General features: G+C 42.2%; 1 protein-coding gene across 1 annotated transcript in view; it reads right to left on the bottom strand.

The window, feature by feature from the left end:
- creb1b (cAMP responsive element binding protein 1b) overlaps positions 1-13,573 on the bottom strand; it is a 116,642-nt gene that overhangs the window by 37,253 nt on the left and 65,816 nt on the right. The window contains exon 3 of the mRNA XM_063051621.1: positions 12,128-12,271. Coding sequence (XP_062907691.1) covers positions 12,128-12,271 — 144 coding nt within the window. The remainder of the gene's footprint in view (positions 1-12,127; positions 12,272-13,573) is intronic.

Raw genomic sequence — 13,573 nt, 5'->3', positions numbered from 1 at the left:
CAGTCTTCCAAAGATCTTACCTGGCCTTGTTGTATAGCCTTGCAACACTGGTCTTGAATGCCATAGATCTGGTCCTCAGCGGACTATGAATCTTTTGGCTCATCCATGGTTTCTAGTTTTGGAATCTTCGGTAGATTCTCAAAAGCACACACTCACCCACATAGGTCTGGATGAAGTTGGTGACAACTGTGGCGTATCCATTCAGATTCAAAGATGAATCCCTGAATATTGTTCAGTCCACCAATTCAAAGCTGCCCTGTAAGCACTCCTCCAACACTCCCACCCCACCTTCCCCCACCGACCATACCTTTTTGGTTCTCACCACTGGTGCTGCGGTCTTTAGTCTCTCCTATACATTGGGAGTACAAGTATAGGTGACTTTCCAAGGTGTGGGCATAAGTGCTCTTGATGGTGGTTTAACAGTGGTCAATTTTATTGGCTCATCTGGTTCCACAGTTGACGTGCTGCTGGTAATTGTTCAGAAGCTTCTTCAAGCTGGCCTGGTTGAAATCCCCACAATGATAGGGAAGGCATCTGGGTGCGCTGTTTTGTGCCTGCTGATTACGATGCTCAGCTACTCTAGTGGCATTGGCCTGAGGAATGTAGACAGCCATCTAGATGATGGCAGAAAACTCACCCAGCATATAAAATGGATGACATTTGAGTACTCAGGTGAGCAGGACTGCGACAGAACCGCCACATCTGTGCACCACAATACTCATCATAAAGCATATTCCACCTCCTCGACCTTTAAAAGACTGAATTGTCCTGTCTATGCAGAAAATTGTGAACATATCAGTCTACAGCACTGCATCCAAAATGGTAAGGGATAGCTTTTCCATGAAGCTAATTACATAGTAGTCACCGATATCCCTCTGATACAGCAATCTTGCTTTGGGTCTTCAGTTTTATTTTCCAGGGACTGTACACTCGCCAGCAGGATAGTCGGGAGTGGGGGTCTAAGGCCTTGGTGTTTCAATCCTACCTATAGCTGGCTGGGCTTCTGCACTTTTGTTTTCTTAAAGGGGAAATGCATTCGCAACCCGAGTCTGCAGTCTGGAATTCATTGATTATGAGTATCGATAGATTTTTAAAATATCTTAAAGCAATGCTGCTTACTGTGACTGGATTTCAGCTGCAGTAGTCCTAAACGAGAATATTTGTTGATTCCCATTGGATCTGCACACAACGCATCACTACTTATTGGCAAACAACAGAAATTCTGCAGATGCTGGAAATTCAAGCAACTTTGATGTGAGTTACTACTTATTGGCGTTATCTTAGGAGAAAGCATTCACATTTCAAGTGTGAATGGCAATAGTATTTCATATATATTCTTCACTTGCATAAAGGGAAGCCAATAGAATATTAGTGATGCGCTCAAATACAGTATACTGGAAGGCGGTTCATATGGTGTATAAGCTATGTACTACTTTAGTCAAATTGGTCATTTCAGTAGTGTTGAGTATTATAAATATTACACCCAAAGCTGTGTTTGTTCTCCAATGCTGGCGCTGTTGTAAATAGTTCAACAAACAGATGGCGTTATTCAAACTATAAATTACTGACAAAGTGATGCAGCATAGTTATTTTCAATTCTGTGAAATAGGGTTGCTTATGAAGACAGAACATGTTGTTAGGTACATGTACAATATGCCTCGAGGTGAAGGCCAGAGATATAAATTCCCACCAAGCCTTTTAGAAGTACCATGCTATTTAAAATGGATTTCATCAACCACCTCCTTTCTGACAGCACTTTCCCTTGCAATTACAAGTGATTCCACCTCTTCCCTTCCCACTGTCCATGGACCCACATAAAATTTCCAGGTGAGGCACTAATTCAGTTGTGCTTCTTCCAATCTTGCGTACTACATTCAGTGTTCTCAATGTGGTCTCTGCACTGGAGAAACCAAACTGAGACTGGGTGATTATTTTATGGAACATCTGCATTCAGTCAGTGGGGTGGACCTGTGCTGCCTGCCACTTTAATTACCCATCCAACTCTGACCTATTGGTCTGTAGCCTCCTGTATTGTGATAGTGAGGGCTAACATGAGCCTGAGGAACAACACATCTTTCTGCCTGGGCCTGTTTCTGCCTTCTGGGCTCAATATTGAATAATACAACTTCAGATAACTTGATTTGTTGTAAACAAAGAGATGGTTGCCATTCATGGCCAATGTTTCAAGTTGACACCCTGCATCAGGATTGGCTCGGGGTTCAAACTGAAACATGGCCATCTCTTTGCCACAATAGATGTTGCTTGACCTGCTCAGTTCCATCAGCAGGCCATTTTGGTTCTAGATTACAGCCTCTACAGTTTCTTGTGTCTTTTTCATTTTACCTCTTCATTGTGAAGTCTCTTCAGGCTATACCCACTTTGAAGAAGTTTTTCTTCCTTTGATAGGAGTTCTGCAAGTCCCTCTGTCACTGATCCTCTTGTGTGGTTTCTACAGCTGATTTAGCTTCTTGCTAGCACAGTCACGAGTCCTTCCCAGCACTAGGCTCTGCCGTCATCACCTCTCAAGATCTCCAGGATCTTAAGTATATGCAACCAATTTACCATTTCTCTACAACAGGTTTCCTTCCATATCCTATGCTCCAACATCTCTGCCATGCTTCGGTACCTTCTGTCCCTGTCTCCATCTGAGTTCCAAACCTATCTTTCTCAAATATGTACGGTCCACATTTTTTCTTTGCTCTCCACTGGATCATGGAAGATGAGAAACTTGCTCACCTCTGAGCAGGGGCATCCTCAGCAAGCCCTGAATCAAGCTCTTGATGCAAAACACTGATTATTCCTGTACCTTCCTGGATGATACTTAACTTGCAGAGTTCTTCAAACAGTTATTTTTTGCTCCAGTTTACAGCACATACACTTCCCCGCACTTCCAACTTGATTCCTCAGTTTATCTGTAATCAAACTATAATGTTATAGATCTGCTTATTTTCCTCTTTGTTTCTTCTCTGCTGGGCTTTCCTCTTGCTCTGCATTTTGCAACTTCTGCAACAACAATCTTTCACTCAACATCAGCAAAACCAAAGAGCTAATTATTGACCTCATAAGGAAGAAGTAAGATGTACATAAGCTGGTTCTCATCGTGGGATTGGAGATAGGGAGGATCAGCAACTTTAAATTCCTTGGCTCCTTGCATTATCATTTCAGAGGTTCTGTGATAGGCCCAGCACGCAAGTGTCTTTACAAAGGAGGTAATGTAGCACCTCTACTTTCTTAGAAGTCTGCACAGATACAGCTAGTCATCTAAAATGTTGACAAATGTCCATGGATCTACAGTGGAGAGCATCATAAGCCTGATACAGGAACATCAATGGCCAGGAATAGAAATGTCTATAGAAAGCGGTGGATACAGCCCAGTTTATCACAGGAAAAGTGTGAGCACATCTACAAAGAGTGCTGCCACAAGAAAGTAGCATCCATCACCAAGTACCCCCACCATCCAGACCATATTGTCTTCTCACTGCCGTCATAGGGAAAGAGGTACAGGAGCCTCACACCACCAAATTTAAAAACATTTCAACCATCAGGTTCCAGAACAAGTGTGGATAGCTTCACTCACCTCAGCAATGAAATTATTTCAAACCTATGGACTCACTTTCAAGGTATTACAATTCATGTCCCCAGATTAATTATTTTTTATTTGTCTTTATTTGTTCTTGCGTAGTTTGTCTTCTTTTACACATTGGCTGTTTGTTCATCTGTTTCATTTACTTTATTTACCCATTTCATGATCTTATGAAGGACCTGGCGGACTTAACTCTTAAGCAAGCAAGTATGGCATCTCTAAGTGGACAAAGGCTCATCACTATGGCAGGAAGTGAAGCAGGGGGAGGGGCTACAAGCCAGGCTGAATCACAGAGGGATGAAACCCCATCTACCCAGTATCTTGTTAGCAAATGTGCTGTCAATGGAAAACAAAATTGAGGATTTGAGGGCAAGATTGCTGTATCAGAGGGAAATGAGATTGTTGTGTTTTATGTTTTAATGAGATGTGGCTTACTCTCAGCACGCCAGATAGAGTGAACAGACCCAAAGTCTTCTCGATTCACAGAATGGACCAAACTGCTGATTTGGAAATGGCAAAAGGTGGAGTTGTGTGTTTCATGATAAACTCTTTGGTGGTGCTCCGATGTGGTGGCTTTGTCAAACTCGTATTCCCCCGAACTTGAACACCTAATGGTCAAAAGCCATCCATTCTATTTACCTACTGGGGATTCTTCCCCATAATCCTGACCGCAGTTTACATACTATCAGTGGCTGATGATAATCAAACGCTTGAGATACCACATGATGCTATCTCCAAACAAGAAACAGTCCACCCTGACATATTTCAAATCATAGTTGGGGACTGCAACCAGGCATGTTTGGGAAAAAAACCCTGCCCAATTACCACCAGCATACAATCTGTAGTATCAGGGGCTTCAACATACTAAACCACTATTATACTAAGATAAGGAATGCCTGTAGTTCCATGCCCAGACCGCATTTTGGTGAATCTGATCACTTGGCTGTCCTTCTTCAACCTGCATGAAGGCAGAATCTAAAGAACGTAGCTGCGAAGACCTGGACAACAAAGTGGTGGTCATGGGAGGCAGAGGAGTGGCCACAGGATTGTTTTGAATCAGTGCACTAGGCCGTGTTCGAAGAGTCATCCACAGATCTCAATGCATGCACCAAGGTTGTCACTGACTTTATTAAACTGGTTGTACAAACGTTTGTAGATGAGTGTGTCCCCACAAAATCTTTCAGTCTTGCCCAACCAGAAGCCATGGATGAACCATCAGATCTGCAATCTGCTGAGGGCCAGATCTGAGGTATTCAAGTCTGGTAACCAAAAAAGTTATAAGAGGTCCAGGTATGATCTCCGGAAAGCTATTTCACCAGCAAAGTAGCAATTCCGTACTAAAGTCAAATCAAAGAAGGATGCTCAATAGCTGTGGCAGGGCTTAAGTACTATCACTATTTATAAAGTTAAAGTCTTGGCGGGAGGAGAAGATGGCAGCGTGCCGCGCGTGCGCAGCTCTCCGGTGAAAAATAATGTCCTAACTGTTAAATAGGGGCCGTGGACAATTCTAATTTGATGGCGAATGGACGTGAAAGCACAGAGGAACATCTGGAGAAATTTCTGAAACGCCCGTCCGCTGCTGTCGTTACTGTGTGGTCGGGAATCTTTCTGAGGGTAGGCCTCAAAATCCCCAGCCTTGCCTGCTTTTGGCGACGAGAAGGAGGTCGAATCGTTTGGCAGAGATGCTGCTCAGTACTCGGTGTCGGAGAGCTGATCAGAGCTCCAAGTTTTCGGATAACTCAGAGTCGGATTGTGGTCGGCATGGCAGGGAGAGTTTTTCTTCCTTCTCCCATCTGTGTGAAATGTGGGACATTTGAGAAACTTTGAACTTTACTGTGCTCACGGACTTTCTTCATCAAGTTATGGTATTGTTACACTGTTTTGTAACTATATGTATAATTATGTGGTTTTGTCAGTTTTTTCAGTCTTGGTTTGTCCTGTGTTTTGTGATATCACACCGGAGGAAATAATGTATCATTTCTTAATGCATGCATTAATAAATGACAATAAAAGGGGACTACATGTCTTCATAATCTTAAAAAAAAATCAAACAACATAGGCCACAGCAGGGCTTCACTTCCAGATCAGCTCAATGGCTTCAATGATCCCTATGGCCATCAAAATATGGAGGAACTATCACAAACTCCCACAGCCACCAATGATCCAGCAATTCCCGTCTTTGAGGCCGATATGCAAGCAGCCTTCAGGAGGGTGAACCCATGAAAAGCATCCAGCCCAGGTACCTGCACTGATCAACTGGCTGGAATGTTCACTGAGATCTTTAACCTTCACTTCAGTAGTCTGAGGTACCCATGTTCTTCAAACAGGCTTTAATTATACCAGTGCCCAAGAAGAGTGTGGCAACCTGCCTCAGTGACCATCATCCAGTAGCACTAACATCCACAGTGATGAAGTATTTTGAGAGGTTGGTGATGGAACATACCAATTGCTGCCTGAGAAGTGGCTTGAATCCGCTCCAATTTGCCTATTGGAGCAACAGGTCCATAGCAGATGCCATCTCATTGGCTCTTCACTCAACCCTGGAACATGTGGACAGCAAAGATGCATATATCAGGATGTTCTTTATCGACTACGGCTCGGCATTCAATACAATCATCCCCTCAAAACTAGTTAATAAGTTTCAAGACCTTAGCCTCAATATCTACTTGTGCAATTGGATCCTCGATTTCCTCACCTACAGACCCCAGTCAGTTTGGATTGGCAATATCTTCATGAACTCCATCAGCACAAATGCACCACAAGGTTGTGTGATTAGCCCCCTGCTTTATTCATTTTACACCTGGTCCCACACCACCAGGTTCAGGAACAATTATTATCCTACTACCATCAGGCTTCTAGACCAATTGTATGTTCTACAGACTCACTTTTAAGAACTCATTACAACCCTTGCTCTCAATTTTTTTTACATAATTTGTCTTCTTTTGCACATTGGCTGTTAGTCTTTGTTTATGCATAGCTTTTCATGAAACTGTATTGGGTTTCTTGTTTCCTGTAAATGCCTGTAAGAAAATTAATCTGAAGGTAGTATATGGTAACATATATGTCCTTTGACAATAAACCTACTTCATGATATTCGGTACCTGCAGTTTTTTTCGCTTTACTGATACAAGTTTGCAGTATTTAGGGATGTTCTCCTTCAAGCAAAGGAGAGAAGTTTACAAGATTATGACTTGTCTGTACAGAGTAAATAATAGGAAGTTGGTTGAATTAATCAATATCTCAAGGACCAAGGAGTAGAGATTTAAAATATGGACACAAGATATGAGGAGGGTGGCAGGTAGAGAAGCTTTTGTAAAAACAATATTTTTACCTGAACTTTTTTTTTCATTTGGATGTGGTAAGAAAATGTTTTCAGCAAGTAAATGAAAAATCACTTGTGAAAAAATAACTTCATAGGGGTGTGGGAAAATGAAACAGATACAAGTGTCCTATAACAAACTGGCGCAGACTCAATGGCCCAAGTGGCAACTTCCTCTCCCATAGTAATTTCATCGAAGAGAAAACTGTGACAAGACATTCCTGAAGATAAGAAGAAGTTGCCAATTGAGACATTTAATGAGAGGTGGAATCCAATGACAATAAATCCAAATACATGCTCAGCAAATAAAATCATAGAAGTGAAGTTTTATGTTAACTCAAGTTTCATTTACCTGCCCTCGTCTCTTGGAACTTATCTCAAAAGTGCCTACAATAACATCAATGCTACTGCTCATTTCAGCACCATCAATAAAATCAGGAAAACAAAGGGAGAATGGTAATAAATCACTGCTGATCTGTGTTGTATTTACAACAAAGATTTCTCTGAAATAAGTGGAAATCCAACTGTTGAAAAAGTACAAAGCACTACCAGAAACCTCACTAAAGTAAGCAAAAATAAGCTTAATAAAGAAGGACTAGGAACTTAATCAATCTGTAAACACACACTTGCCATTATTGAAGTAAACTCGGCCTTTTCTCCTTGGCGCAGCAAGGGATGAGAAGTGACCTGATAGAGGTGTATAAGATGATGAGAGACATTGATCATGTGGATAGTCAGAGGCTTTTTCCCAGGGCAGAAATAGCTAACATGAGAGGGCACAGTTTTAAGGTGCTTGGAAGTAGGTACAAAGGGAGATGTCAGGGGTGAGTTTTTATTTTACGTAGAAAGTGGTGAGTGCGTGGAATAGGTTGCCGGCAACGGTGGTGGAGTCAGATATTTTAAGAGACTCCTGGATAGGTACATGGAGTTTAGTAAAATAGAGGGCTATGGGTAACCCTAGGTAATTTCTATAGTAAGTACATGTTAGGCAGAGCATTATGGGCTGAAGGGCCTGAATTGTGCTGTAGGTTTTCTATGTTGTTGTGTAAGTGGCTGGGAGGGGTTAAGGTGCGCGAGCCCCCCCTTCTGAAGTTATGAGTCCTTTAGTTTCTTGAAACACTTCCTCACAGCTCTCAGTCCACTTCCACTGTGTCTCTGTCTGTGATAATGCATTTAGTGGCTGTAGGACTGTGGATAGGTTAGGCAAGAACTTGTGATAGTAGTTCAGTAGACTCTCAGCTGAGACACATTTTCAGGTGGTGGTGTCATAAGCACCGCTTCTATCTTGTCTTGAGACATGTGTAAGCCATCCTTGTTGATCACATGCCCACAGTATGAGATTTCCTTTTTGAAAAACTCACATTTCTGTCCATTAGCTCTGAGCCCCTATTCTCGTAACCCGGTGAGCACTTATTTTAGGTTAGAAAGATGTTCGTCGTCATCTTTGCCGGTGACGATGATGTCATCCAGGTAACACTGAGACCCTGGAATCCTCTGCAGGACCTGGTCCATTGCCCTTTGCCAGATTGCAGGCGCTGATGCCATCCCAAACACCAACCTGTTGTACTGGTAAAGCCCTTTGTGTGTATTTATTGTCAGGTATTTCTTGGATGCTTCATCGATTTCCATTTGGAGGTAAGCCTGGGTCAAATCAATTTTTGTGAAATGTTCCCCTCCTGACAAGGAAGCAAAAATGTCCTCAATTCGGGGTAGGGGATACTGTACTGTGCGGAGAACTGGGATAACAGTCACTTTAAAGTCATTACATATGCGCACCTTGTTTGGTTTTCCTGGTTTTGTGCTGGAGGTTTTCTTCATCACTGGAACAATAGGCGTGGCCCATTCACTCCAATCCACCTTTGACAGGACCCCAGTCTGCTCCACATTTCTCAGCTCTGCCTCTACTGTAGGACGGATTGCATTTGGCACTGGTCCGGCTTTGTGAAATTTTGGACGTGCATTTTCCTCAATCTCAATCTTTGCCTTCATGCTCTGAAGTATTCCTATTCTTTTCATGAACACTTGCTCAGAGTCAGCAATTATTTGTGACAGTCTCTCAGATGTAGCCTTGCTGCCCTCCTTTGTTGACACATCTAGTGCCTTGATGGTGTGCCAATCCAACTGAATTTTCCTGAGCCATTCATGTCCCAGCAACGGCGGTCTCCATTTTTCAGCACATAGAGGTTCAGCTGCTGTGTTTTGTCTCCATAGGTCACTGCCACTTTAATTTTACCTTTGGGTTGCACTTTCTGTCCTGTGTAAGTCTTTAGCAGTAGTTTAATTCGTTTCAGAGGTATGTGGGAAAACAGTCGTTTGTAGTTGTGTACAGATATCACTGTTAAAGCTGAGCCTGCGTCCAACTCCATTTTCAGTCTCATGCCTGCCACTTGTGGAGTAATCCATATTACTCTTCGATCATCTGTCCCTTCCATGCTGTGAAGTTTCAGACAAGACAATTCACATTTGTCTGAGTCGTTTTCATCAGAATTGCTTTCTTTCATTTTGTGCACATTGTTGTATTTTCCTTTCTGGGGTTTCTTGTTTCTCTGTATTTTGTCCTTATTCTGCTGTTTACTAGCTTTGCATAATCTGCCAATGTGGCCCTGTTTGCCACAGTTTCTGCATTCTTTATCTTTAAACCAACGATCATCAGGGTCATGTGACCTGTTCCCACAACAGTAACATTTCTTTCCTTCATTTCTGTTCAGTGACATTTTATTTGTGGCATATTCCAGAGATTTTTGTTGTATCTCGGAAGCACCCTGTGCCGCTGCTTCTGTTGATATTGAGATGTTTAGCGCTTTTTCAAATGTAGGGTCTTTTTCACACAGGAGCTTCTTGTGTGGTTTCACAGTGCATGCCACACACTAACCTGTCCCTCAAAATTGACGATGTTCTGGTAATTTGTGCAATTCAGCACAATATTCAGAAATGCTTTCATTTTTGCTCTAATTCCGTTTATGGAATTTAAATCTTTCAGCAATGACCAGTGGTTTGGGGCTTAGGTGCTGTTGGAGGGTGTCTACTATTTGCTTGAACGTTTTGTCAGCTGGCTTTTTAGGGGTTAACAAACTCCGTAGCAGCCCGTATGTTTTTGCTCCCATAATACTGAGTAAAACACTGGCTTTCTTTTCATCATTAACACCATTAGCCTCACAATATAAATCCACTCTTTCAAAGTAAGGCTACGTCCACACTACACCGGATAATTTTGAAAACGAAGCTTCTTCTCTTCGTTTTGGCCTTCCGTCCACACTGAAACGGCGTTTTCAGCCCCCGAAAATGGAGATTTTCAGAAACAGTCTCCAGAGTGAATAAATCTGAAAACGCCTAATATCCGTTGCAGTGTATACGGGGTAACCGGAGCTTTTTAAAACCGCTGTCATGACGTGCCAGAACAGATGGCAACAGTGCGGCATTTCATTGTTTTCTTACTATTATTCTTCTTATTATTATTACTACTTTATTGTCGCCAAAGAATTGATACTAGAGTTACAATCATCACAGCGATATTTGATTCTGCACTTCGCAGAACCTAACAATTTCAGAACAGACGGCAACGAGACTGAAGCCAGAAGAGTTAGAAATGTACTCACCAAATACTTTAACCCATAGCTTACTGAATAAATAAGTATACTCACTTTGCCCTGTTTTCTGTCCTTGCCTGTATGAAGGTGGTTCACCTACTTATGCAAGTACTTCTCTGACAATAGATGTGTAACAGCCTAATGTACCATTGTATGGAAATACAAGAATACACTGATGCAGACAAGTTTTATACATTTAACAAGGTGCTTTATTAATGCAACAGAGTTAGTCAGTTTTTCAATGTTCGTTGTCAGCCGGGTCATACTGTCCATGAACTCCCTGTCAGTTGGCTCCATACGCTCTGGTATTTGTTTTTTTTTAAGTTTTAAGTCCTCCTGCGCGAGAGCCAGGAGTAATTCCTTTTAAGTTTTTCTACTCTGTAACTGGACAAACGCACACCAAGTATATCGTTTCCTCTTCGCTTGTTTTCTGTGTGTCCTGCGCATGCCCAGTAGGAGGAGATTCGCCCAAATATCCATCTAATGTGGACAGAGATATCTGAAAAATGCTTACTGTGGACGCCTGTCGTTTTTACTCGAAACCGGCGTTTTCAAAATTATCCGCCGTAGTGTAGATGTAGCCTAAGTTGCCCAGTCTTCAATGCCACTATCAAATGCTGTAATGGTTCCAATCATCACCATCTTTGTTATGTTAATTAAGCCCTGTTCTCCCCTTATTTTCCTTTTTTTTGACTCACGTGTCCTTTTTGCTAGCGCCACGAGTGCACTCTGTCTAGATGTGTGTGTCGCTTCTTTTTATCTCCCTTCTGGGGCAGGCAGACCCTCAGTCCCTGAGGTCAATGCCGGCTGTGGTCTTGGCTGGACGTGCTGCGGCTCCGACTGTGTCTCTTGGTCTCTCGACGTTCCTGACCTGTGGCTGTGCTTCCGTTTCCTTTCAGACTCGCAGCCTCGCTCTGCCTTGGCTTGTACCTTGCGCTCTTCCTCCAAGTGACATTATCAATTAAAACACAGCGTTCTGATATGATGTAGGTTCATTAACCTCGTCGCCTATTTGTTGTGTACGTGGCCGGGTTACACAACAAAGCTGGAGACGGGAGCTAAGTTAACAGAGTTCTTTACTGACTGAAACCAAATTGAACATACATGTACAGATCAATACGCGCCTAATAGTGCATGCAATGACGTGTTACTACAACATGAAGTAGTCCCATAATATACAGTAGGTTATGTGGTACATATGTCCTTTCTATGTTCTATATTAAACCAATTTCCCTGACCTGCTCCTGATCTAAAATTATCCCAGGAAAATAATTCCTATTATATGTATTTCATGTTATATATGCAACACGTTTTATATGTTATATATAACAAACCTTAGAACATAAACTATTTGGTGTCAACGTTGGATTACACCATAGATCTATGCCTACACCATAGAGAATATTGCTATTGAGAGTTTTCACAAATGAAACAAAGTGAGGCATTTTACGCTTAATGAAACCCATAACATTTTATTGAACTCCGAAACCTAAACACAAGAACACGTGAAAAATCCTTGCAAAACGCCAATACGTCAGACCGGCCCCTTAAAGTGAAACCCCAATTCATTGTCAATGGTTGTGAACTATGTACATTTCTCCCAATTACATTATCCTACATTATTTTCACAGTACTTACATGAACAGTCTGAACATGAGGTGATTGTATAACTGATGACTGAGCTGCTTGGATGACTCCTTGAACTTGAACAGTCTGGCCATTAGGCAATTGCACTAAAGTTACTGTTGGACTGGTTGTTGACTGGATCCCAGGCATGGTTACCTGCAAAGATGAGGGGGAAAAAACATGATTACTGCGATCCGTCAAAGCAATGTAAATATTCTGCACATCTATGTAAAGAAAGAGGCTCAGTACAATGAAGTGCGAAAGCTGCTAGGAGACACCTTCTTCAAAAAAGATACACTCATCAGCCCCAAAGCAATTCTGCTCTTCAACTTACAATCTCTTTGGCTCACCCCATCAATGCCTTAAATTGTTCATCTGTGTAAAAATGCCTCCATGTACTCTAGCTTTGTAAATTACACAACCACATACATCTCAAATGCTGTGCTCTTCCTCTCTTGACTTGTTTATTTTGAAATCTTGGTACCAACAAGGGTAACTTCTATTGCTATATCCCTAATTGCCCTTGAGAAGTTGGCCGTAACTACCTTTTTGAATTGCTGCTCTCCCTTTTGTGAAAAAACTCCATTCAGTGCTGTTGAAGAGGGGACTGCAGATTTAGACCCAGTGACAATGAAGAAGCAGTGATATACTGCAGGGGTCACCAACCTTTTTTGCACTGCGGACCAGCCAACCCGGGGGGGCGGGGGGTGTTCAAGTAGGGTTAAACTCACCTCATTATGTCTTTTACAGTTAGGGTTGCCAACTTTCTCACTCCCAAATAAGGGACAAAAGTAGCAGTCAAATCCCGGGACACTTTACCACAGGAAAGACCATCATGACCATGAAGTCTTGCGCGAGCACGTGTGCGCATGCGCGTACGTGCCAATTTTTTCCCCCAAATCGGTTTTGCATTCATCTTCCCGACTATACTGCACATACATTATTTCTACTTTATATAGTCTGTGTATTTATCATATCGTTCCTGCTTTTACTATATGTTAATGTTATTTATTTTTGGTTTTATGTGTTATTTGGTATGATTTGTTAGGTTTTTTTTGGGTCTAGGAACACTCAAAAATGTTTTGCATACAAATTAATGGCAATTGCTACTTCGCTTCACACCATTTCGGCATGAACGCTCTACCTTAGCGGGGGAGATACGGGACAAACCAATTTAGCCCAATATACGGGATGTCCCAGCAAATACGGGACAGTTGGCAACAATATGTTCAAGTTCAACAGCGCATGACAGGGAATGAGGAAAGGTGCAGCTGACTCTTATCGTTTCCTCACGGCCCGGTGGCAAATGCTTTGTGGCCCGGTACCAGTCCACGGCTCGGTGGTTGGAGACCGCTGATATACTGTATTTCTGAGAATGGAAAGACAGTGGTGTTCCCTCAAGCCTATTGCTCTTGTTCTTTTTGGGAGGTGTGATCACAACTTGAATGAGCAACTACA

This window comes from Mobula hypostoma, chromosome 6 (assembly GCF_963921235.1).
Source record: "Mobula hypostoma chromosome 6, sMobHyp1.1, whole genome shotgun sequence".
NCBI lineage: Eukaryota > Metazoa > Chordata > Chondrichthyes > Myliobatiformes > Myliobatidae > Mobula > Mobula hypostoma.
The sequence above is the reverse complement of the archived record's forward strand: the minus strand, read 5'-3'. Positions and strand labels throughout refer to the sequence as shown.